The sequence below is a fragment of the Bos indicus x Bos taurus genome, chromosome 16 (assembly GCF_003369695.1).
Source record: "Bos indicus x Bos taurus breed Angus x Brahman F1 hybrid chromosome 16, Bos_hybrid_MaternalHap_v2.0, whole genome shotgun sequence".
Classification (NCBI taxonomy): domain Eukaryota; kingdom Metazoa; phylum Chordata; class Mammalia; order Artiodactyla; family Bovidae; genus Bos; species Bos indicus x Bos taurus.
Window position 1 is genome coordinate 2,002,912 of NC_040091.1, and position 25,827 is coordinate 2,028,738.

At 54.5% G+C, this 25,827-nt stretch overlaps 1 protein-coding gene across 5 annotated transcripts in view; it reads right to left on the reverse strand.

The window, feature by feature from the left end:
- PIK3C2B (phosphatidylinositol-4-phosphate 3-kinase catalytic subunit type 2 beta) overlaps positions 1–25,827 on the reverse strand; it is a 77,717-nt gene that overhangs the window by 38,176 nt on the left and 13,714 nt on the right. For 2 of the 5 annotated variants that reach the window (XM_027564229.1, XM_027564228.1), the window contains exons 2-12: positions 15,696–16,716; positions 12,545–12,645; positions 11,792–11,946; positions 11,499–11,619; positions 8,102–8,213; positions 7,897–7,976; positions 7,450–7,513; positions 5,112–5,258; positions 3,231–3,264; positions 2,230–2,425; positions 1,101–1,223 (exon numbers count right to left, since the gene is read on the reverse strand). In XM_027564229.1, the coding sequence (XP_027420030.1) occupies positions 1,101–1,223; positions 2,230–2,425; positions 3,231–3,264; positions 5,112–5,258; positions 7,450–7,513; positions 7,897–7,976; positions 8,102–8,213; positions 11,499–11,619; positions 11,792–11,946; positions 12,545–12,645; positions 15,696–16,628 (2,066 nt within the window). In that variant the 5' untranslated portion in view covers positions 16,629–16,716. Of the gene's footprint in view, positions 1–1,100; positions 1,224–2,229; positions 2,426–3,230; positions 3,265–5,111; positions 5,259–7,449; positions 7,514–7,896; positions 7,977–8,101; positions 8,214–11,498; positions 11,620–11,791; positions 11,947–12,544; positions 12,646–13,992; positions 15,131–15,695; positions 16,717–25,260; positions 25,358–25,827 lie in introns of those variants that run through there. The other 3 variants (XM_027564230.1, XM_027564231.1, XM_027564232.1) reach the window with 3 other exon arrangements.

Below are 25,827 nucleotides of genomic sequence, written 5' to 3' on the forward strand. Positions count from 1 at the left end.
GATGATGGAATTCAGGAACCTTTTAATGCAGCCATCCTCCACCTCCAAAGAGACTTTCCTGCCCTGGTGGTTGCTTAATCAGAGAACTGTATTTCCCCCTTTATTGCTCTAAGAACCGTAAAAGTGTGACGACAGGAGACAGGGGCTGCCCTCCGTGCTGCTTGTCCCCCTTCAGCCACCCGTAAAATGGCCCACCTCTCCCAGACCTCCAGGCTCTCCATGCACCTATTTCAGCACCCCGTGGCCTCACCGAGGAACCTCCTCAATCTCTTAAATCTTCTGCTTTGTACATAAGGACTCAGAGATAAGTCAATCTGGGAAAGTGAAGCTGGGGGAGCAACAAACTCCCTGAGCGGATGGAGCACAGCACAGAAAACGCACAAGGCACACGAAGCTCTGCCCTGTCGCGTCGAGGCGCCCGCACCTCCATTTCCTTCCTGCTTCGCTTGGCTGATGCCTACCTTCCTGACAGCAAATTACTGTTAATAGCACGGTGCTGCTATCCTGTGCTTGTGGTTTCATGTTTATATCTGTAGCCTATCTCATTTCAGTGCCACAACTGCCTCTGAGTTAAACAAATGTCCCCACTTCACAGGTTGAGAAACTGAGGCCTCGGAGAATCTAGGACTACAGGCAGAGCTAGAGACAGAGCTTCACTCCTACGGCTCCAAGGCCATTCTTCTTCCCCATAGGCAGCCTTTCCCCCCGATATGTAAGGGAGAAAGCACACAGTCCTGTCTCCCTCTTCTACAGGAAATTTAGGAACAAGGGAGATGAGACTCTATCAGACTAGTTAAACCTTTTAAGGGAGACAAGATTAAAATGATGAATTATTATTAAGACTAATGTTTATATGGTCGTTCATGGTTTACAACACGCTTTTATGGTCACTTCTCATTGGAGACTCATAACCACTTTAAAGGTAGAAATTACACCAGTCCTCATTTAAGAGCTCTGGAAGTGGAAACTCAAGAGTCTAAATGGCTCTCCTGGTTGGTCAGTGAGAGAGCCCGGTTTAACCTGGGTCTTCAGAGGCTGAGAGAGGGTCTGCAGTGGGCCCTGGAGCCTCGGGGGTAGGTTGGCGGGGCCGGGGTGCTTACTGCTGGTCCCAGATGACGAGGTGGAAGAGGTACTTGGAGAAGTGGACCCGTCGGGTCTGCAGGGGGCTGCACAGCTCCTTGCCGCCGTGGCTGAGGGAGCAGGAGAGGTAGAACTCTTCATAGCTACAAGGGAAAGGAGGCAAGTCAGGGCCCTCGGCTCCCAGAGGGCATCTCGGCACCGAACCACGCCAAGCTCCATTTCCCCCGGTTACACTCCTCTCGGTCTGCGGGACTAGAACACGCGGTCAAAGGGCCGGACAGCCAGGTAGGATCTGGGGACGCGACCTCCGGGAAAAGCAGCTCAGCCTGGGTGCCCCTGCCCGCTCTGAGGCTGCGTGTGGAGCCCTGGTCCCTGCCCCTTACTGGATGCAGCCCGCAGCCCCTGCCCAGGGCCACCGCCATCCCCGGGCCCGCGTGCGCATCTGCGCCGGTGCGCGTGCGCGGGCAGGGGGTGGCGTGGAAGGAGAGCGCGACAGATGCGGACGTGAATGCCGACACAGGGGGGTCCCTGCGCCGACAGGTGCCTGACAGAGGAGGGCAGCGAAGGCCCAGGCTCCCAGAGTCGCCCTTTGTTCTCCGCCAGTCGCCCAGAGGAATACATTAAGCGGGGAACAAAAAGAGCGGGGAAGGGGGCGGGGGTTCGGGAGGAGGGCGGAGTGGGGGGGGCCACAGGCCTGATCCCCTCGGGCCAAGGGGGCCGGCATGGGAGGGCCTGAGGACCACGCTAATGTCCCCCACCCACCCCCGCGGGCCTGGGGGACTCCAGACAAAGGGTCGGCCGCGCCCCCGCCCCGCCCACTGTGTGCGCGCTGTCACGGCAGGAGGGTGCACTCAGCCTGGGAAGCTGGGAAGCGGCCATCTGTCGCTGCCAGCGTGTCACCCCCGCCGGCCTTGGGTGGGAGGGGCAGGGATGCCTCTGCAGCCAGCACCAGGCGGGAACGCCAGCCCCGGCCACCGCTGCCCCTTCCCCCCCTGCACGTCCCTCTTCTGTGTCCCTCTCAGTGGGCGCATGGGGCATCACCGTGCCACAGATCCTGAATTTAGGGCCGTGGCGTCCCATGCAGACAGAAAGGCATCTGAAGTGACACTCGGCTTGCTCCCTAGTCCTGGGCCAGCAGCCCGCGCTCACCTGGTAGCCCAGGTGATCGGGATGCGGTGGGTGGCATAGACCGTGAAGGCCAGCGGCCCCGAGAGATGGCAGGCCTCCTGAACCAGGGTGTGCTTGCGGCTCCCAGGCACCGCGGGCTGGAAGTCTGCGTTGAACGTGTTGCAGTACAGCTCCACCAGGTCCAAGATGGCAGCCGTCAGGGCTTCCACAACCTTCTCTGTTTAAGGAAGGGGTCGGGAGGAAGAGCTCTGAGGGTCAGTGAGCTCCATTCTGTGGGCAAGGCACTGCCTGGGACCGCGGCCCTGAGCGCCAGTCACGCGTCTGTGCTGAAATGGGGAAAGCAGGGGCACAGCACATACTGCTCATAAAATGAAAGATGCTCAGTTCTAAACATCGTCCTGATTTATATGTGCTGCTACTTATTTTGTGTTAAATGTCCTTTCTTTTAGGAAATAGTAGGAATAAGAGTTACCAGTTACTAGGAAGTCACTGCTTAGCAAAATAAGACCAACAATTGTATGTCGGTCACCAAAATAATACTTTTTGGTCCACAAAATCTGAAAGATTGGGAATCACTGACCAAGAATCCTGGAGATATGAGCAACATATTTCTAGGATATGGGCAACATTCTGCTGGAAAGACTTAAGAGGGGATCCTAGGGAAAAATTCTTTATCACTGTCTCCCCAGGCCCTGCTGAATTGGAAACACGGGGGTTATGAGCCTACAACCTACTCAAGTGAAAGTTTTCCCATTTGGAAGCCGGGGCACCATGCCCACTCCCACACTTACACAAACTCATCTCCATCTCCCAGGGACACCATAGGAATAAATAGGAAAAATAATGCAAAAACATTTTGTGGAAAGAAATATGCTCTCCAGCTGTGTCCATGCCTCATATAGGAAAACACACACACACAGGCAGACCTGGACCCATAAATCAAGGGAGCTGGGGAGAAAAGGAATCTGGGCAGAACCTGAGGTTTTCACCTGCCCACTCCCGCATGAAGAGCAGTCCCTTACCTCGGTTTTCCTTCATGGCCAAGACGGTGGGATCCTGTTGGGGAGAAAGGAGGGGAAGGGGAGCTTCAGGGCCACAGTCCTTTCCATCACAGCTTTTCATAGCCGCCCTCATCTGGACCAGGCTGGACCGAAATTCAAGGAGCAGAGGTTCCCCAGGGAGGATAGAGTGACAGTCTGTACCAGATCCGTGTGAGGGACAGTGAGCCAGAGCAAGGAGATAGTCCTCGCATCCACCCAAACGAGCCACGATACAGTCATTGTGTCCACCCAAACGAGCCATGATACAATCATCACATCCACCAAAACAAGCCAGGATACAGTCCTCCCGTCCACCCAAACGAGCCAGGGTACAGTCCTCCCGTCCACCCAAACGAGCCAGGATACAGTCCTCCCGTCCACCCAAACGAGCCAGGATACAGTCCTCCCGTCCACCCAAATGAGCCAGGATACAGTCCTCCCGTCCACCTAAACGAGCCAGGGTACAGTCCTCCCGCCCACCCAAACGAGCCAGTATACAGTCCTCCCGTCCACCCAAACGAGCCAGGATACAGTCCTCCCGTCCACCCAAACGAGCCAGGGTACAGTCCTCCCGCCCACCCAAACGAGCCAGGATACAGTCCTCCCGTCCACCCAAACCAGCCAGGATACAGCCATCACGTCCACCCAAATGAGCCACGATACAGCCATTATGTCCACCCAAACGAGCCATGGTACAGTCCTCCCGTCCACCCAAACGAGCCAGGGTACAGTCCTCCCGTCCACCCAAACGAACCAGGGTACAGTCCTCCGGTCCACCCAAACGAGCCAGGGTACAGCCACTGTGTCCACCCAAACGAGCCATGATACAGCCATCACGTCCACCCAAACGAGCCAGGATACAGTCCTCCCGTCCACCCAAATGAGCCAGGATACAGCCATCACATCCACCCAAACGAGCCAGGATACAGTCGTCACGTCCACCCAAACGAGCCAGGATACAGCCGTCACGTCCACCCAAACAAGCCACAATACAAACGAGCCAGGATACAGTCCTCCCGTCCACCCAAACGAGCCAGGGTACAGCCATTGTGTCCACCCAAACAAGCCAGGATACAGCCATCATGTCCACCCAAATGAGCCAGGATACAGTCCTCCCATCCACCCAAATGAACCAGGATACAGCCATCACATCCACCCAAACGAGCCAGGATACAGCCATCACATCCACCCAAACGAGACAGAATACAGTCGTCACGTCCACCCAAACGAGCCAGGATACAGTCCTCCCGTCCACCCGAACGAGCCAGGGTACAGTCCTCCCGTCCACCCAAACGAGCCAGGGTACAGTCCTCCCGTCCACCCAAACGAGCCACGGTACAGTCCTCCCGTCCACCCAAACAAACCAGGATACAGTCGTCACGTCCACCCAAACAAGCCAGGATACAGCCGTAGCGTCCACCCAAACGAGCCAGGATACAGCCATCGCGTCCACCCAAATGAGCCGGTGCAGCCCTTGGGCCACTCGCGTTTAGATCGCAGCACCTGCCACGCAGCTGGCCCTGTCTGCACAGCATGCAGCCCCTGCGGTGGCGCCTCCAGTCCCTGGCTCGGGGAGATTCTGGTCTTGCACCCCAGTGGGTATGCAAACGGCCAGGCAGCGCCTCAGTGACTGTGAGCAGCCTTTGCCTGCATTCCTGGCCTCAGTCCTGGTGGCAGGCCCCGGCCGCGCTCAGACTCGGGGAAAGGCAACACACTTGGCCTCCATTTCCCAGGAACTTTGTGACCGAGTGTTCAGACATGAAAGATGCAGGTGGAGGGAAGAGCCCTTCAGTAAGTGAACACCCCGCCACCTGATTCCCGGGGCTACTCCCCTCCTCCTTCCCCATGCTAGCACTCCATTACCTTCTGGATTTTAGGCTTCACTCGGGAAGGGCAGGGGGGCAGCTGGTTGAGAGCGCTGGTGATCTCAGGGGTTTCCACAGCGGCTAGGGCGTTGCAGATGGCCTTGACGGACTGGACCACCCTGTCGGCCTTCAGTGGGAAGTCCCCCTGTGGGAGGCAGCACAGTGAGGCCGGCAGGCACGTGCTGCAGGGGAACGGGTTGGGAGGGTAACCTGTGGGGCCCATGCTTTATTTTCAGACACCCAGCATTAGCGAATATCACACAGCTCCTGATGAATTAAAGGAGCCGTGCCCACGTTCCCCAATGCTTTCAGCCATCCTCACTGAACCTCGTCTTATCTCCAGCCTCCCTCTGTCCACTCGTCTGTTTATACTACACAAACACATGCGGGGTCTCACCGGGGTGACGTGCAGTTTTAATAAAATCAATGCACAGAGAATGAAGAGCAAGGGAACCAAATGCATTGAGGGTGCATTTGCACACGCAGCTTTATGTCTCCCGCTAGTGTCAAGCCTGTCCCGGAGGCCTCATCTCAGCCCCACAGCCATGCCATGCCCTGCACCATGGCTCCAGCGGTTTTCTATTCTGGAATCCCTTCACCTTCCCTGCCCTGACTACCTAAGTAAATGCAGATCACAGACGAGCTAAATACTCACTTCCTTCCCAGAGCCTTCCCTAGCAGTCCCCCTCTACAACACTCTCCAAGAGCTCTTGATTACCCAATACCAACCTGTTCTGTCTACCAATAGCTTTATGTTACCATTTCATTCTTTTGGCAGGAACACAGGTTCCCGGAAGCCTGACACAATTCTTACACTTCTCCACCCACAGCGGCCACTAACATAGGGCCAGATTAGTACAAAAAAGGCATTCGGAGAACTCATCTCTCATCACAGTAAAGGTCCAAGCAGAGGCTGCTAGAGCAGGGAGTCTGGCAGTCGGTGGAGGGGTGAGCTAGATACAAAGCTATATCCAGCTCCCCCAAAAGGATGACCACCATTTAAACAGCATCAATGAGACAGGGATTGTTTTTGAAGACCACTATGTGATTTTGCCGGGAGAAATATCAATAACCTCAGATATGCAGATGATACCACCCTTACGGCAGAAACTGAAGAGGAACTCAAAAGCCTCTTGATGAAAGTGAAAGTGGAGAGTGAAAAAGTTGGCTTAAAGCTCAACATTCAGAAAACGGAGATCATGGCATCCGGTCCCACCACTTCATGGGAAATAGATGGGGAAACAGTGGAAACAGTGTCAGACTTTATTTTTCTGGGCTCCAAAATCACTGCAGATGGTGACTGCAGCCATGAAATTAAAAGACGCGTACTTCTTGGGAGGAAAGTTATGACCAACCTAGATAGCATATTGAAAAGCAGAGACATTACTTTGCCAACAAAGGTTTGTCTAGTCAAGGCTATGGTTTTTCCAGGTCATGTATGGATGTGAGAGTTGGACTGTGAAGAAAGCTGAGGGCCGAAGAATTGATGCTTTTGAACTGTGGTGTTGGAGAAGACTCTTGAGAGTCCCTTGGACTGCAAGGAGATCCAACCAGTCCATTCTGAAGGAGATCAGCCCTGGGATTTCTTTGGAAGGAATGATGCTAAAGCTGAAACTCCAGTACTTTGGCCACCTCATGCGAAGAGTTGACTCATTGGAAAAGACTCTGATGCTGGGAGGGATTGGGGGCAGGAGAAGAAGGGGACGACAGAGGATGAGATGGCTGGATGGCATCACTGACTCGATGGACGTGAGTCTGAGTGAACTCCAGGAGTTGGTGATGGACAGGGAGGCCTGGCGTGCTGTGATTCATGGGGTCGCAAAGAGTCAGACATGACTGAGCGCCTGATCTGATCTGATCTGATTTGATTTTCTTCAACTTCACAGCACATGGGGCACATGTTTATTCCTATGGTTTTGAGGCTTAAAACTCCATGTGAATCCAAGTGGGGAGAGTCTTGGCCCTTCCCTACCTTTGGGATCCTGTGACTCAGCACATAGGAGGTTCCTGGCCTTGTTCACAGGACATTCAAGTTGTGCAGTGGGGCAGCAACTCTATGTCTCTTAGCTTTGGAGATGCTGTGGTCCAGAGAGAGGATCCGGGAATGACTCCTGACCTGCTCCCACAGAGGAGCAGAACCCTTCTGAACACACGTGCCAGCCGCCCGACAGACGGCAGTCTTGGTGTGCCCATGTGCTAGAGGAATGAAAAGTGCTCTGCTAATAGATTTCAGTGTCCGCTCCAGATCTCTTTAGTGCTCACTGATCCCGGGAGGACTGGGGGAGAGGCAGGAAGAAGTTTGGGGCCGCTGGGCCAGCTCCAGAATCTGTACTCACGTCAGCCAACAGGAAGGCATCCACCTCATTGTGGTAAGTGTCGAACAGAAGACTCAGGGCCTGCCTGGGGAGTTGGGGACAGGGAAATGTCATAGGAGAAGTCAGGACAGATCCAGTGTTCTGAAAGACCCATTTTCTCCCTCCTCCTCCTCAGCTCAGGAATCAGGCTCTGGTTTAAAGGGGTTTCCGCTCTTCCCGTCAGTCCCATGCAGACTGAAGGCCAGAAGTCCCTTCTGTGGGCCCCCTCTTACTTAGAGAACGTAGTAAAGTACTAAGGGAAGGTACGTCACACACCCTGGAGTGGGGATCTTCTCCTGTGAGACTCTGGACCCCCATGCCCGACACGTGCAAGAAGCCCGGGCCGTGGCAGAAAGGCAAGCGGGGGTGCCTCTAGGGTCCCCTCGTGGTCTCTGCTTGGCCCACACCCAGGACGGCACCCGCTCTCACCTGCTGATGGTCTGCTTGACTGGCCTCTCTTGCAGGTGGACGAGGTAGTTCAAGGTGGAGGGGCTCTGGTCATCATTCACCTGTGTGAGGAGCACCCTGTTCAGAAAAGGCGGTTGCCTCCACCACAGCCCCGCGCTCCTGCCCCAGGCCCACGCAGCATGTTCCGCGTCACCGTCTGCCCACCCCCGCCCCGGCACACACGAACCGTGCGGGCCAGGTCACCGCGCACGGCCTTCTGCTCCATCAGCTGCAGCCGGATATCGATGCCGAACTTCCGACAGTACTGAATATACTCGTGGCTGCCCAGGGCGTGCTTGCTGGAGGGACAGAGGGACAAGGCCGTTAGCATCCTAGAGACTCAGTGGAACTTTCGAGGGAAATGCACACCTCAGCCTAGGGGCAAAAGAAACAAGAGGAAGGGGAGGCAGGAGAGGGGCTGTATTCCTGTGCTGTACCCTCTACCTTGGCTGCTGGGAAACGTCACAGTAGAGCTCAGGCAAAGAAACAGAGGTGTGTCTAAAGAAAAGCCGCCTAATACAGTTAACCCTTGGTCTGTACAAACACTAACTGTGCTAGGTATTTATTACCGTTATCCCTGGTTCAACTCCAGGAGTGGGAACTTCTGGAGAGGGGGGGAACAGAGATTTCTCAGGGGTAGTGTTTAAACTCCATCCTCCCTGGCGGCTCATACGATAAAGCGTCTGCCTAGATTTCGGGAGACCTGGGTTCAATCCCTGAGTCGGGAAGATCCCCTGGAGAAGGAAATGGCAACCCACTCCAGTACTCTTGCCTGGAGAATCCCACGGACAGAGGAACCTGGTAGGCTACAGTCCATGGGGTTGCAAAGAATTGGGCACGACTGAGCAACTTCATTTTTCCTCTTGGCTTTGGTATATATGTGTGTTAGTTGCCCAGTCGTGTCCAACTCTGCAACCATGGACTGTAGCCTGCCAGGCTCCTCTGTCCATGGGATTTTCCAGGCGAGAATACTAGAGTGGGTTACCATTCCCTTCTCCAGGGGAATCTTCCCTACCCAGGAATCGAACCTGGGTCTCCTGTACTGCAGGCAGATTCAATACCAACTAAGCCACCAGAGAAGCCTAACTTTGGCATATAGGACAGATCAGAAGCCAGCGTAAGCACAGGTGGTCTTAAGTCCCCCCACACTGTGGTCTTAAGTCACACACTCCTCACTATTACCATCTGGGGTGCCAAGGCCAACCAAGCAAACCCACCAAGATTCCGGGTGGAATTATCCCCAACCAAACTCCTGCTTCTCACCTCCCTCTGTGGGTCGTGTGACTGTGAATAACAATATAATCTCTACAGACGACCTGCATGCCATTACCCCTGCTCAGAGGACAACACACAAGACCTCTGTGCCCCTAACCCAGCCTAGGCTCCAGAGAAGGCGCTCTAGGGGGTCCCCAGCTGCTCCAGCCCCAAGTTGAACCGTGGTCAGAAAGGAAGCCCGGGAGAAGGGCAGACTGAGTCCCCCCTGCAGGCCAGCTCAGCAGGCCTGGGCCAGGTCCCAGCAGCTGGGGAACAGAAGCCGGAAAGGGACTTCCTTCCTCAGCAGAGCCGGGAGTCTAGGCCAGAAACAGCAAGGAGAGCAATGCAGAGGGCTCTGTGCAGAAGCCGACAAAGGGGCCCAGGCCCGCAGCCAGGACAGGCCGCTAGGACGTAAGTGGGTTGTCCACATCCAGAGGGGCCAAGCCTCAGAATTGGGCCCCCCCTGCTGAGACTGGGTGGCAGCCGAAACCTGGAGGTGGGAGAGGCTGGGCCATGGGGCAGGGCTGGCGGGAGTGCCTGGGAGGAAGGAAGAGGTGGCGGAGGTGGGGGAGGCGGCAGGAAACCCAGCCTTCCCCTGGGACCATCTCAAGGTTCTTATCAGGGCAGCCTGCATCCTGGACTGCCACTCCCCCTCAGCGTCAGCCCCTCTGCTAGACAGGGGAGGAAACCCAGGGCCTCCTGGGAGCCAGCAGCTTTCTGGAGCTCCCAGGGGGCCTTCCCACCTCCACTCAAGGCAGATGCTCAGGGGCCTGGGCTTTTCTGTTACACGAGAGGAAAGAGAAGAGCCCTGGTGGAGGAGGGGCTCCTGGACCAAGAGCGATGGACACAAGTCCCCAGGGAGCGTGCCTGACTTTCTCTGTGGAAGGCTTTCTTCTGCGTGCATTCAAGGTAGGGGGAGACAGGCCTGACCCTAGGACCAACCATCCTGTTCCACCTCGCCTGCGACATTCTCCCTGCGTCTTGGCAAGAAGTCAGCACCTGACCGCTTATCCACCACCTCTGGACTCAGGGGCTGAAGGACTAGGGGCCGTAAAGGAAATGGCAGTATCCAGCTGACCTGGATCCTCTCTTTGGACTGGTCCTTCTCTGGGAACGTTTAGGGATTGCTCATCGGGGTGTTCTCATCTATAACCCTTGGCACATTTTACAGAAGCAGCTGAGGGCCAGAGTCTCACAACCCGTAAAAGGCAGCCAGACCCCAACCCGCTGTGCTCAGGTGCCCACAGTGCCCACTGCTCCTTCCGACAGTGGCAGGGGCTCTCTGCCAGGAGCCCCTGAGTCTGGGGCCCCTTTTATTCTTCTGGGGGAAAGTAAGTATACATTGAACTTCCCTGGAGTTGTGCCACGCAGGGCCCTGCCCTCTTCTTTTCTCTGTTTTCCTGTTGAGGGCACAGAGACAGGAAGGGCCCACAATACCCCTGAGAAGCCAGCCAAGAATGGCGCTAGTCACAGATCAGGCATCCTTGCCTCTCGACCTACATGGAAGGGAAGGAGCAAGTGGCGGTGTTCCCCGCGTGCCCCTCAGCCCCTCAGCCCAGAGAGGCAGCCTCTTCTCCCCGTTCCCAGCATCGGCTGCACCAGGCAGCCAGGGACGAGGGCAGCATGCGGCTAAAGCTTGAGGGGGAGGGCAGATCTCTCTGTTTCCTGATCCGCTGACCTCTGGCTGATTCTGCAGCCCGCCACACAGCCGTGCCACCCGAGGGGTGCAGCCCCCTCTCTGCCAGCCCAGCCCCCCAGAGCCCAGCACAGTGGAAAGAAGACTGGTCCCCATCAGACTTTCCAGTGAGGCTGTTCACTGCAGAGGGCGCTGAACGGACAGGCGCTGGAGGCGCGCCTCTGGTGGGGAGGACAGCCAGCCCCACATGCCAGCGGGGCAAGGGCTCGCCGGCAGAGGAAGGGGGAAGAGAGCAACTGTGGTTCTTACCCCTGGTCCCGTGGGGCACTCTGCCCAGTCCTCCTCCTGCCCCCGGCCGTAAAGACAGCGCACAAGATCTAGGGCGGGGGCATAGCCCCCCACCCCCCCACACACATCTCTCCACGTGCACAAGTCTGCAGGCAGATATGCTCTTTGCCCAATCCCAGTTCCAAGCTCTTTCCACAGCAGATTTGTCTCAGGAAGCCGGCCAAGCCCTCTGGAAGACCGAGCTCCTGGGGAAAGCGCGACGTGGCTGAGAGTATGCCCAGAAAGCAGGAGTCCTGCCTGTGGCCAGGCCTCGAGCCCAGCGTGCCCCTGCAAAGCCCTCTCATGACCCTGCGTCCCAGAAGACAAGTGCCACCTCCTGCCCGCTTGTCCCCACCCGCTCACTCACTTCTGCAGGAACTCCTCCAGCCCACAGGGCTTCAGCACAAAGTCACCCACGTCGACATCCCTCAGTTCATCACGGGTGTAGCACAGGGTCTGGTAGATGAGCAAGTCTACAGTGGAGGAGCCTGAAAGGGGTGAGGCGGGGGGGCAAGGAGGGGGTCACTGCGGCAGGCGGGGCTCAACCTGAGCCCCCTCGCCCTGCAGGCCCAGCACCAGCCAATGAAGCAGTTTGGGGTTTCAAAACAGTCACCCCTGCCCCACCTCTGAGGATGCCCACGCAGCCTCCCCCCAACTTACAGTTGCAGGTAAAAGTGAGCGGCTCCCGCAGGCTGTCGCACAGCACGGTCACCTTCAGGTTCACCTCGTCCCCGAGGTGCTCCGGGCTCGGGGTGACAGCGCTCCAGACATACCCAGTGAGGGCGTAGTCCTGGACATCAGAGCCGGATCGGAGGCTGTGCAGGAAGAGAGGGGAAGACCTGTGCCTTCGGGAGACAGTGGCGGATAAGACGCCTGCTGGGACCTCCGTCCTGAGGCCCAAGGGCCCCTCCATGCCCATCCCGCCTGCGGCCCTCCAGGTCTTCAGGCCAGGATGGGGACAGTGGGGAAGCATCTCTGCGAAACCATGTTCTTGACACATTTGTTACAGTTGCAAAACGTTTCTCAAGCTGAGTTGAACATTAGGGACAGTTCTAAACAACACAGCTTTCCATAATAAGTTCCGAGGAATATTTTTCTGAATCCATTTCCTTTCTCTTTTAGCTCCAGATAAGATTACACCCTTTATCTCCATCTGGGGTATATTTGCTCCTAAGGGCAACTGCTCCTGAAGTGATTGGAAATACTTTGTTAGAGCCAAGTTTCATGAATTTTGTCCACAATGTGAAAATTCTAAGACTCCAAAACAGCCTACAAACACCGGTTGCAGGAAGCACCCCATAGTTATAATTGAGATCTATTACAGATGGCTCTTCTTCCTCCCTAGAAAGTTCTGAAAGGACTGAGTCTCCTCCCCGCCCCACAGCCCTCCCTAACCCCGTCATTAACTCTTACACATCCAGCATGTGGCAAAATGCAGCAACTTCCTCATCTCTCTCCTCTGAGACCTCAAACAGCTCGTGGCCATTGGCGACGGTGTGGGGCCGGGAGCCCACCTTTAAGAGAAGAGCAGCTGACTCAGAGCCTCATCATCCCCTTCCCACAGGCCGCTCCTCAATCTAAACTCTTAACCTCCAGGTGTAAAGGCTTCCTGGTGAGAGTGGCATATGTGGGACTTTCAGGAATATATTTATCTTCTGTCCTGGGAGACTAAGCGCCAAGTTGAAAAAGCAGTTGAAGCCTTGGCTGAGTTTGGAAGCCTGGATGAGATGGACGTGAATGTGGCCAAACCTCCTTCCGGAGACGCCAGTGTCTAGTAAGCTCAAGCCTGCAGGTCAGGCAGTGCCCTGCTTGCTGGACCCCGGGGCTGACTTTCTGGAGGGTGCTCACAGAGGCGTGGCGGGAAGCTGAGCGGACAGCTGTTTCCCCTATCCCAGAACGGAAGCCCATGGAAGCAGGTTGCCCAAAGAGTCCCCAAGGAAACGGGGCCCTGGGCAACACTTCAACATCCACAGCAAGCCCCAGGGACCCAACACAGAGAGAGACTAAGAGACCATAGATGGAGGCGATGACTCAGACACACGTGCCTTCCCGGTCAATGCTGTTTGAGGAATAAAGTGTCAAAGCAGCTTCCTGGGCAGGAAAGGACCTGCTAAAAGGGTTAGGTCCTTCTACTCTGCTGGTCCCCCACAGCTGGAATGTGAGGGAGCCTGCCTGAGCTCCACTTCCAGTCCAAGAAAACTGTGTGCCACCTGAGATTCTCAGCAGGACCTCCACCACGGGGCTGTCCAGTCATCCACGGAGAGTTTTAAAGCAGCCCTCCAACAAGACCTGTAGCACAGCCCCAGGGGGACGAAGTGGAGGAGGGGCTGGTGCAAGTCTGTCCTGACAGACCTGCCCAGAGCCCCGGGGGAGGCTGCCCCCAAGGAACGAAGTGATGGCTCAGATGGAGCACCAGCCGGCATCGGGTAAAAGCGCCATTTCCGAGAAGCCGCGCACCAGTCTGCTCACACCAGCCTTCACCTCTCAGCCTGCCTGCCCCGCCCCGGGGCAGACAGCAGCAAGTGAGTTCCTCGTTTGAATAACCAGATCGCTTCCTCTGAGTGACCCTCGCTCACTGGCCTCGCCCCCTGGGCAGGCGTGGAGGGTGTGCAGAGAGGGGAGGGCAGCGTGGGGGCAGCTGGCATGGGAGGTCCCGGCCCTGCCAAGTTCGTGCTGTGTCCCAGTCAAAACAATAGTACCACTGTCAGCAGCTCACCCACAGAAGTGAGAGCAACAGAGCGACAGAGACAGGGAGGGGAGGGCAAGGCAGGGGGCAGAAGACAGAGTGGCCAGTGAGGGCCACTCAGGCCCTTTCAGTGCCACTCATGGGCTCCGTAAGAAAACAAAACAAAGCCACTTACGTTTGCCCGGCCGGCAGGCCCTGGGGGCATCGCCTGATGCTGGCCGGGGGCACCTGCAAGGCAGAGGCTGGCAGCAGGGATACCGCGCGGGCACTTGGAGCCAGCCGTCTCCTCAGCTGGCCCCGCAGGCCTGGGATGAGGAGGGTCGCTCCGGCTGGAGGCCCGGCGAAGGCGAGGAGGTGGTGTGGGCCGGGAGCCGGAAGGGGCCCCGGTCCTGGAGTGAGCCCCCGCACCAGGCTGGGGTGGGGAGGACCAAGGCCGCATGTCCCCCTAAGAACGGGCAGGAGCTCTGCTTGCCCTAGCTTCTTCAAGGAGACACTGGACCAAGTTTCCCCCCAGAATTCTGATAACACACAGGGGATGTGGGAAGGATGAGAGTTGGGGAGGGGGAAAGGGAGCCACAGGGGTGCCCACCTACCAGGGTGGCCTGACTCGGTGCGAGCAGGCCCGGCTGTGTGAGAACAGACTCTCCCTGTCCCTATAAATAGCAGGAACAGCCCCACCTCTCAGAGCAGGGCCTTTAAAGAGCCTGGCTCCCTACAGCTTATCCCAGGAGCTGCCTCTGCTCTGGGGGACTCTCTTAACCAGCACAGGAAGGAAGGACCACGTGGCTCTTCCAGAGTCGTGGAGGATCCCAATTACTGGGACGTAACGTGGGAAAGCCCCAGTGTCCATTAGACAATGGGCTAGGAGAAAACAAGGATGGAATGAAGTGGAACGCCATTAGCACAGAAGGCATCTGCCAAGGGGTGCCTCTTGGCTCCTCCGGGGCCAGGGTTTCCAGGGCCCGAGGGTGAAACACGAAGCAGGCTTCAGGTCCTGCCCTGAAGGGGATGCTGCTGACACTTCTTAAACCAGAAAAAAACCTACCCTGTGCTTCTGCGTAAATGCTTTGCTATTGTATACTATGCACTGATAAAAGTGAAACTATTATGGTCACACTGCATACTTTTTCTAAATATTTTCACTGCAAAATGAGATGGATGATGGTGATGATGGCACAACAACATGAATGTACTTAATGCCACTGAATTGCATACTTACGACTGGTTCAAAGAGATTTATGGGATGTATATTTTATCCCAATGAGAGAGAGAGGCATGCGTGTGCGCGCACAGAGGACAGGGAGGAGACAGACAGCGGGGCAGAGAGGCAGAGACCTGGAGAGAAGTGGGGGAGAGAGCACAGAGAGAAAGGGAGCGAGCACAGTGGAGCTTTGGGGTGAGAGGCAGCAGGGCTCTGCACCAAGGATCATCACGCAAGACACTGAGAGGTCTGGCCAGGACGCGCTCCCCGAGCGCCGAACATCGGTCAGGCTCGGGACTCAACCCCATCGTCACGCAGCACTTTCGGCCGAGCAGAAAGTCAGAAAGCAGAGGCCATTCGGCCATGGAGTCAACGCTGCATCTCCTCACCCCAGGTCTCCCCTTATATCACTAAGCGGGCATTCAGAAACGCCCACACCCACAAGGGCCGCTTGGCCGGGACACACGAAACTTGGCCCTGAAAAGGAGCTCCCTCTCCTGGCATCCCTCCTCCCTTCCCCAGCCCGGCCTGGGGCACAGTGGCAGAGGCAGAGGCAGGAGTGTACTGAAGGGGTGAGGGTGGAGCAGACCTGCATTTGGACAGTGAAGAGGAAAGAGGGACTGTTCTGTTTCTGAAGGACAAGGGAACAGGCACAGAAGAAACACAGAGGTCCTCACCGGGGCTGCAGAAATGCGGCGGTTCTTGCCGGGTGTTGCGTTTTTCCGGTTGGCGCAGCGGGAGGCGTATGTGCGGGGGGGCACCTGTGGGGGCATGGTCTTGCTCCGGGCCACGGGCTTCCCAGGAGTGTCCTTGGCAAAGTCCAGGGGCCCCCGACCCTCCTTCCAGCCCCTGGTGGCATCCCGCAGCATCTCTGCATCGTAGGTCGACTTCAGGTTCAGCCGTGTGATGGCATCGTTAATGCCGTCGTAGTCCACGGAACCCAGCGGCCGCCCCGGACTCCCACCTCCCAGCTCCTCCTCCTCTTCTAGGATCCCGGGCCCCAGCAACTTGCCTGGAGGTTGTTCAACTGAAGAGAAAGTGTTGATGTCACTGGGCTGGGAAACCTTGGAAGAGGAGGGGGACCCCTTTCTGGGAGGCAGGGGAGGAGTATCCCAGATAGAGACTCGGGGAGGCAGAGGAGGCGGGGACAGTTTCTTAGAAGAGTCTTCTCTGTGCCTTGGTCCTGGGGACAAGGAGAGCCCCCCATCTGAACCATCAAAAATGTAGAGATAGTCTTCGGCCAGGGAGCCTTTGGGCCAGGGATCTGGGCCAGGCTGGGAGCCCCGGGAGGTAGAGTGGTTGGGCAGCCCTTCCTGTGGGGAGACTGAGTTGTAATTGAGGGTAGGATCGGAGCCAGAAAGACCGCGTAAGAGCTTGAGGTCCTTCCGCCTTCCCGCTGGCTTGCTGTAGAAGTCCAGAACAGGCTCATCCCAGCCGATCAGAGAGGGGTCTGCGTTCTGCTTTGCCCTGCTTTCCTCCTTGTCGTGCCGAAGCCGGGACAGCGCGTCGTACTCCATCTGCAAGGCTTCAGCCATGGCCAGTTCTTTGCGGCTGATGCCCACCGACTCCAGGGACTTCCAGTGTTCCCCACTGCCCTGAGTCGAAGACATGGTGAGGACGGGGGACAGCGCAGACGAGGAAGTTGTCTACTTCATGGCAACGTCCGGTCTGCAGGGTTGTGGCATGGTGTCTGGGCACCTGCAAGGCATGGGTAAAAATATCAGTCATTAGGTCTCAAAAACAGATGGGTCAGCAATCTGACTGGGCGCTAGAATCTGGGCCACTGCCTGTTTCTTGAGTGCCTACAACAGATGGAAAGAAACAGAAAGATGAAGAAAAAAATAGAGAGACACCAGGCCAACTTTATGTATCTATTACACCCATCCACCCTTCCATTCATCCATGCTATGCTATGCTATGCTAAGTCACTTCAGTCGTGTCCGACTCTGTGTGACCCCATAGACGGCAGCCCACCAGGCTCCCCCGTCCCTGGGATTCTCCAGGCAAGAACACTGGAGTGGGCTGCCATTTCCTTCTCCAATGCATGAAAGTGAAAAGTGAAAGTGAAGTCACTCAGTCGTGTCCGACTCTTGGCGACCCCATGGACTGCAGCCTACCAGGCTCCTCCACCCATGGGATTTTCCAATCAAGAGTACGAGTGGGGTGCCATGGCCTTCTCCGTCCATTCATCCATACATTTTGCTATCTCTGGTCCCTAAATCCCATCCTCATCTCGCTTACAGGTTCCCCAAGGAAAGAAGGAGGCACCTTGCATCAGCAAAGACAAAAAGATAGAGACAAGGGCTCTTCAGTCGATTGAAAGACAGCTCTCCAATATGAATGGACCTAGAGATGACCCTACTAAGTGAAGTATGTCAAACAGAAAAAGACAAATTCCATAACGATATCACTTATATGTGGGGTCTAAAATATGACGCAAATGAACATATCTATGAAACAGAAAGAGAGGCACAGACACAGAAAACAGGCTTGTGGTTGCCAAGGGGGCGGGGTGGGGAAGGCTTAGGCGTTCGGGATTAACAGACGTATCAAAACCTGGAGACAACCCAGTGTCCATCAGCAGGTGAGTGGATTCAAAAATGTGATGCGTCCACACAGCTGAATGCCACTCAGCAACAAAAAGGAATTCATTACTGATACATACAGTAACATGGATGAATCTCAAAATAACTATGCTGAGAAAAACAAGTCAGACCAAAGATTATGGGTATGTAGTGTTCCATTTGTATAAAATTCTGGAAAAGGAGAACTAATCTACAGTGAAAGTGCAACTGTCAGTCGCTCATTCAGTTGTGTGGACTCTTTGCGATCCCAGAGACAGTGGCCCGCCAGGCTCCTCTGTCCATGGAATTCTCCGGGCAAGAGTACCGGAGTGGGGTGCCATTCCCTTCTCCCAGGGATCTTCCCGACCCAGGAACTGAACCTGCATCTCCTGCTTTGGCAGGCAGATTCTTTACCACTGGCCATATATATGTATGTCCAAATTTATAAAGTTGCGCACTTTAAGTATGTACAATTTACTGTATGTACATACATACTATATGTATATGTACATACTATATGTACAATTATACTTCAATAAATCTATAATGAAAAGTACAATAAAGCCCTATGAAACAACTAGTCAGACTGCACTGAGATCCTCCCAAAATACATCAATACAAGCAATAAAACAAAACTAGCCAACAGGTAAGACCCGGGTGCCTGATGAAGGGAAGGTGTGCCAAAATCTTGATTTCCCTCAGCCCTTAGGAAACCAGACAGGAAGATCACACACACACACGCCTGGCCAGCTGCCTCTGCCATGAGAAGCCCTGTTCATTTACTCCAGCTTTGTCATCCTTCTCCTTCAGGTGCCGTGGGATGACACGGCATGAAGACATGTTCGTGATGACAAGGTTAGCCTGGCCCAGTGGTTCTCAACCCTGGCTGCATATTACAAACACTGGGGGAATTCTTAAAAGTACTGAAGCCCAGGTACTTTCAAGAGATTCTGATTTAATTGGTCTGCAGTAGGCAGTGGTATTTTTAAAAACTCCCTAGGAGACTCTAAACTGTAGCCGAAGCTAAGAACCACAGACCTGTGTGTGTATGTGTGTTTCAGATTAGGTTGGGACAGCTGAGTGTGAAGTAAGTCACTTCTGAAGCTTCTCACCAGCAGCTGAGTTCACCATTTCTAAAATTATCAAAAATCCTTCATTTTATTGTACTGCTTTGCCCAGCAAGTTACAGACATACGAAGCATGTCCTTCATGATAAGAAAATTGAAAACATCAATAGAAAATAAGTTCAGATAGGTGCACGGTGGCAAGTTCCATCACACCCCAAATGAGTTAGGGCAAGAGCATCCTTTACATGCAGCCCCCTCCCAGATCCTGGAGCACCCCTTAGGCACAGGCTGGCTCCATGAGTCTTGGAATGTATTTCCCCCAAAATTGAGTAGCACAAGCTCAGTTTCAGGGTATGCAAAAACAGCTCTCTGCTGCTTCCTGTGTCTGTTGTGTTTCTCCACCCTTCAACATCTCCTTATAGACTACGTTTTATCCACAGAGGAAGAGAGTCATGCTATTTAAAATTCCAAGGAATCGGATGAGCAGATGGAGATACCCAGAACTTGGCTGCCCAGAGACGGGACACTAGACCCAGGAAAAGGAGGCCCATGCTTTTGATAGGAGACAAGAGATAAACGCTCAAAGCTGAACTGAGCTTGTGCTGTGCTTAGTCGCTCAGTCATGTCCAACTCTTTGTGACCCCGTAGACCGTAGCTCGCCAGGCTCCTCTGTCCATGGGGACTCTCCAGGCAAGAACACTGGAGTGGGTTGCCATGCCCTCCTCCAGGTTTAATCCAGAGAATGGCTGTATTTTTAGCCCCACGCTGGAACAAGCATAGTAGTAAAATGGCCTGGCCTGGCGCCGCTGTGAAGAGAGAAACTGAGGCCATTGGAAATAATCTCTCTCAGCGTCCTGCCTCTCTTGCCCACTAACTAACTGATCCACACCTGCATTCAGCCTCCTTTTCTCCTGTCGGCCTCTGGAGAAGCAGTACCCCTCCCGCTGACTTAGAAGCCTCCTGGGCACTTGCCCCACCACCGGGTCTCCTCCACACACACTCCACAAACTCCCCGCCCCTCTCCCTGACTTTCAGCTCTTCCCCTTAACTGGCTCACTCTCTTCAGCACTTACACATGTTCAAGCTTCTTCTGGCCTTAGAAAGAAAGAAAGAAGAAACAAAAACCAGAAGCCTACACACACCCTAATCACCTTGGCTTCCTGTCCTTCAGCTCATGCCCTCTCAGTGCTCCCTTCCCTTCCCAGCCAAGAGCAGAAGACACACGGCACTTCTCAGGTCTCCATTATTGGCTCCTCAATTCACTGCCACCTGCCTTCTGCCCCCGGCATTCCACTGGAATGCCCCAGCAATAACGCCTAGGCTCCCCGCTTCACAGAGGTTTCTATCTGCCCAGACACCGCTGCTGCCCTTGGCTCGTGGAGCATTCCCCTCTTCCCGTGCCCTCGACCCGCTGCCTCCCATGACTCTCTCTCTTCTCGTCTTCCGCCGTTGTCCTCCTCTTCCTGTGTCCACCCCTGCAATGCTGGCGTAGGCGTGGGACTCCATCCTCCACCTCAGTTGGCTGACACTGGGCAGTCTCGGTCTGTTTCCCACTCATACAAGGTGCGTGCTGATGGCCCCAGATGAGTCTCTCCCCGCTCAAGTCGCTATGGCCACCCATCTCTCAAGCCCAAATGCCCCAAATGAACGACCACATCCGCATTTCCTTCCCACGGCCTTCCCTTTCCTGGTTCCCCACCGCCGTGAACGGCACCACTCAGTCACCCAGGCTAGGCAGCTGATGGTCCTCCTGGATCCTACCTTCCTTTTACCCCCGTCCAGTCACCAAGGCCTGTCCTCTGAGTTCTTCCCAAATCGAGTCCCTCCTGCTATCCTAACTGCTGCCGCCCTAATTAGACCCACACCTTCTCAGCTGGGCTATCGTAAGAGCCTTCTAACAGTCCTTCCTGCTAACCTTTCCCTCTTTACCACTTGCTCCCCAAAGCAGCTTGAGGGTTCTTTCTAAAGTGTAAATCTGATCATCTCACTCTCTGTTTAAACCCCTTCAAAGGCTCTCTATTTGATTCCTTAACAAGGCCTTCATCACCAGCCCACATCTCCCTCCCATCTCCAACCATTCATTACTACCTACTTGATACCTCTGTGATTCTATGCAGTATCTTCCTACTCCAAGGTACCCTTCCCAACTGCCAGTGTTCTTCGCTTATTTGGTTCTAAATGCTCAGACTTTGCTCAGACATCAGGTTCTTCAGGAAGCCTTCTCCGGATCCCCAGGTTGAATTAAGGGCCCTATCTTCATGTCCTCAATATGCTAAGTCCCTTCAGTCGTGTCTGACTCTTTGCAACCCTATGGGCTGTAGCCCACCAGGCTCCTCTGTCCAAGGGATTCTCCAGGCAAGAATACTGGAGTGGGTTGCCGTGTCCTCTTCCAAGGGATCTTCCTGACCCAGGGATCAAACCAATGTCTCCTGCATTGGCAGGCAGGTTCTTTACCACTAGCACCACTTGGGAAGCAACTTATATATACCTCAAATATCAGCTTAAATTATTTATCCAAAATTAAATGTGTATGATTCTGTTATCCCCCAACTAAGCTCAAGTTCCAATATCACCTCATTTCCACTGAGAAAAAATGCTCCTGAACTGGAACATAAGGGTAGAGCTTTCTGATGGTAAGAATTTTCAGACACGGAGATAGGTGGTCAGGATACAGATGGATCCTTCCTTGAGGATCCTTCAAAGGAAGGACTGGGCTTCAACTAATAGGACCAGGTTTAGCATCTGTAAATGCAGGTGGGCAAATGGACAAGACCACCGCACAAAATGCCCTCCAGCCCTGGGACTCTTTGATTCTGACCTATTGATTCCCTTCAGTCCTATTGATTTCTCTTGATTCCTCAGAGGACTCCAAAGTTAGCCCTAGAAAGAAAGAGAAGAAAGCCCCAAGGGGGAACTTCCTGGCAGCCCAGTGGTTACAGTTTGGCGCTTTCACTGCTGAGGGTCCAGGTTCAATTCCTGCTCCAGGAACTAAGATCCCAGAAGCTACGTGGTGTGGCCAAGGGAAAAAAAAAAAATGCCCAAGGGAGATCCAGCAGGCCCAGCTCCTACAGCTCTTTCCAAACTGGAATTCAAATGCAGAAAGCTGAGCTACCCCTCTCTAACCACCAGCCCCCTGGCTCCCGGCCAGGACGCCACCAGGCCAAGCAGAGGAGGCCCAGCCCGCTGACAAGTCTCGTGTCCAGGGCCACACCGGCAGCTGCCTTCCAAAAGTGCGGTGCTCTGCTCACTCTACTGCGGACGGGCACGTGGTGCGCAGGCAGGACCGGGAGAGCCATCCCCCAAGGTGGAGTGAAGGTTCAGAGCTGCAGCAGGCACGGGGGAAATCTAGGGAAAGAGGGAAGGCAGGATCCCAACCACCTGGAGCTAGAGGGAACTGGCTTACACTGAGAACTCGTTCCTGAATTTCATCCTCCAGGAGGGGTGTGGATACACAAAGTATTTTAAGAATCAGAGTCTCATGTTTCTTGCCTCCCCCATTCTCTTTCCAATTCAGTTCCCTCCCTGCCAAACTCTGCTGGGCTGACAAATTCCCTATTCCTTGAGTCCTCAAGGGCTACTAAGGATTCTGTTTTAAAAAAAAGAAGGAAGAAATATACATGATGTAGGTCCCAGGAAAGAGCTGGGATAGAGGAGGACCAGGGGCTTTGCTACTCTGCAGCTCATCCAGGAAGAGAAGTCAAGGGCCAAGACCACTCTGTCACAAACTGCAAGGAGCACCCAGACACTGTACTCTATGAGACTGACATCGTCTACCACATCAAAGAGAGTGGTGCCCCCTGGAGTTGTGCGCCGTGGTGGCCCCAGCTGTTTTCTCTTCCAGTATCCATCTCTCAGAAAGTAGATGAAAACCATCTGAAAGACCATTTTTAGCCAGTTACCCTTCACCTGCATGCACTCATTATTAACATTTCCCCACATTTGAACACACTTTCTCTGCTTAACATTTGAAAGTAAGATGCAAGCACTTCACTTCTAAATACTTTAGCCTGAATCTCTACAGAAGACCTAGGCCATTCTCTGAGGTAAACACAATGTCAGTTAGCATACCCGCAAAATGTTAACGCTGACCCGATAAAATTACCTAATATAGGGCCCACATTTGAATGTTTGTAATTGCCATCTGGTAAGTTTTTCAAACATACAAATTCCTGGCCCTTCTCCTGGAGGGTTTGATTTAGTGGGGTGAGTCCCTGGACTCTGAACATTTCAAAGACCCTCAGGCAATTCAGATGTGCAGATCTGACACCAAAGACTAAGGTTTCAGAACCACCAGGAGTACAGGAGGGAACTGGGGAAAGGGACCCGGAAGAGCACCAGGCAGTCAGCTGGTGAAGGGAAAGGGGTTTATGGCCAAGCGGGTCGGTGCCAGGGTCTAAGCAGCACCAGGCACCAAACTCAGTTCACACAGCTGCCAACAGATGGCTGGAGGTCAGGGGGGAGGAGGCCGGTCCGAGCAGAGCCACACAATGGTTCAGAGTCAAAGGGTGGGGAGAGAGGAGAGGGCACTCCCTGCAGCGAGCTGACTCTGTGCAGGGCCTGTGCCAGAGAGGGCGGGGCCCCAGGGGCCAGCAGTGACTCCAGCTCTGGGTAGAGAGGGCTTCCTGTTGCCTCGATGGGGGGCATTGTATCAGAACTGCCCTGCTTGGGACAGACTAATGAGCCTGGGTACTCTCCCCACATCCTGGGCCACAGAGTGGAATCTAATGGGTGTTGAGTACCAGCTATGTGCCAGGCGCCATACTAGACCCAAATATTCAGTTGACAATGGCACAATTCCAGGAAGCTTACGATCTAGCAAAGGTGACAGATGTATCATAAATAATTCAATCCCTGCCTGAACCTTGCCCATCTTGGCCCGTCTTCACCAAGCAGGGGCAATGGAGAGTTATCAAGAAAGGGTGAAAAATGTGTAGTCTCAAGCCCCTGTCTTCCCTAAGATGACTCAGTTCTAGGGCTGCCCTAGGAGACCTTCCACACCACCTCTTGGGACAGAATGGGTCAAAGGGTTGGAGGCCATTAAAGCTTAATCCCTTTGGCTCACAGAGTTTTCTTTTCTGAGAGGACCCTCCCCCTAGCCACGCCCAACAGCCACACTTATCCAGACCCCCATTCCAGTGGTTCTGCAGCCAGGGACCCATCGCCCACCCCTCAACCCACACCCTGCTGTCCTGCTCCACATCTCCCCGCCCACAGCTCCAACAGGGAAGTCAGTGTGCCCTGTGCCAGGAACCTGACTCCTCCAGCAGGGAGGTATAACCAGAAGTCAAGTAGGTCAGCTCTCCGCCTCAAACAGATATGCAGCCGATCCCTGCTCCCGTAATGAAAACCTACAGGTTTTATACAACTCTACAGGCTGCTTTGAAGTCAGGCCCAATCACTGAGTAACACACACCAACAAAGTCTTTCTCATTAACCGTGTTCTCTCGGGGTGGTTCTCACTCAGTTCCAAATGTGGAAGAAAGAGACTTGCACTTTCTTCCTACTCACATAGCCCCTCTCCAGCACCCTCTTAGCCAAATTAAAGCAGTCCCATGTAGCTCAGTCTTTGCTACTGGACTTACTTTCCATCTCTCTCTCTCCTGGGCCTACCATGAATTCTCCACCAATCTGAAGCCAAAGTGGACCCAAGAGCCCTAATAAAAGGCTCTCTGGTCCTAAGAGAGCAGAGGGTCAGGAGGCCGTGTGACCCAGTTACATCCGTCAGGTTTGCATTCACAGTCCCCAGTCCCTGCTCAGAAACTGTCTGTGCAGCAGGTTCCATTCAAACACACACACATATGTACACGTGCACACACATGGAATCCCTGGGGCTCAAAGCTCCTGGCACACACCCTGTAGACATGGGGTCTTGGTATTAAGAGAGTCAGGGATGGAAGAGGTGAGGTGGCAGCTCATGGCTCATCTCAAAACTTTCCAAGAGCTGCACTGTTACAGACGGCAGGGCCCGGGACCAGGAGCTGGCAGTCAGCTGAATGGAACATTTGGCAAAAAGGAAAGAAAGGTCTTGGCAGCATGTGAGTTTCTAACCCAGGAACCATCCCAGGAGCCAGAGCAGCCACACCTCCCCTCTGGGCCACGTTTCCCACTTTCTCTGCTGCCTGCCCTCCGCTCCAAGGACCAGTCCTTCTAGTTCAGATCAGTTCCCACCAAAGTGCACTCCAACCTACCTACAAGAGAAAAACAACCTAACGTTTCCAAAATCTAGGAAACCTCAGCCTCTCTGAATCTACTGTAGGCCCCTGAAGCATAAAGGAAGCCCCTCAAGGAGGGGGATATAAGAAAGTGGGTGGAGGTGGGCACGGGGACACAGCAGCCTTTCCCAGTGCCATTTGCTGGCTGCAGCTGAGAGCTCCTGCAAGATTAGACTGTTGCCTGACACCTCCAGCTGAACCTCCAGTCTAGCTTCCCCAGCTCATGCCCGCCGGAATCCAGTTCTCCAGGATTCTTGCGTGGGCTGGGAAAACTCCCTAGAGGAGGCCAGCCCATTAAGCAAAATCCAGAAAGCAGGTCACAGCTGTTCCCATCCAGCCAAGGCACCGAAGTGAGGACCCAACACACCAGCAAGGCTCTGCTCTGCTTGGAGGACTCACTGGAAGGGAGAGATGACAGGTGGTGTCACTCTGGCTCACGGCTCCAGTGCAGACTCCTCAAGTCCTCACAAGCTGGGCAGGGCCAACCCATCAGAGTCTGCAGGGAAGAAGAAGGGAGCGCTGAGCAGCATCGCAAATGACGGCCCATGCCCACAGCAAGAGGATGGGGAAGTATCTCGGGGTAACCACCGAGGCATCAGACTAGCCAGAGTCAACTGAATAACGCCAGTGAGACCATCCTCCACAAGAATGGCATCTTTGCTGCGGATCAACTCTCTGATCTGCAGGGAGTGTCTCCAATTCATTCACTTATAACAATTCTTCAGTTGTTTTCTGGTAGCACCTTTCCTGGACATCTGAAAGGCTGTCTCCCATCTCCATGACAGGATCCGCCTGTCTAATAGAAATGAGTCGAATGAGACCCACGAACAGTCAGTGCATTTGCCCCGGCTCTCACCGCAGAGTGGGAAGGGCCCGTGACCCAGTGTGGAGAGGCCACACGGTGCTGTTGGTCCTCAGAAACAAGCCTGCCCCAGCCCCGTGCGCCTCCCCATGAGGACACGCTTG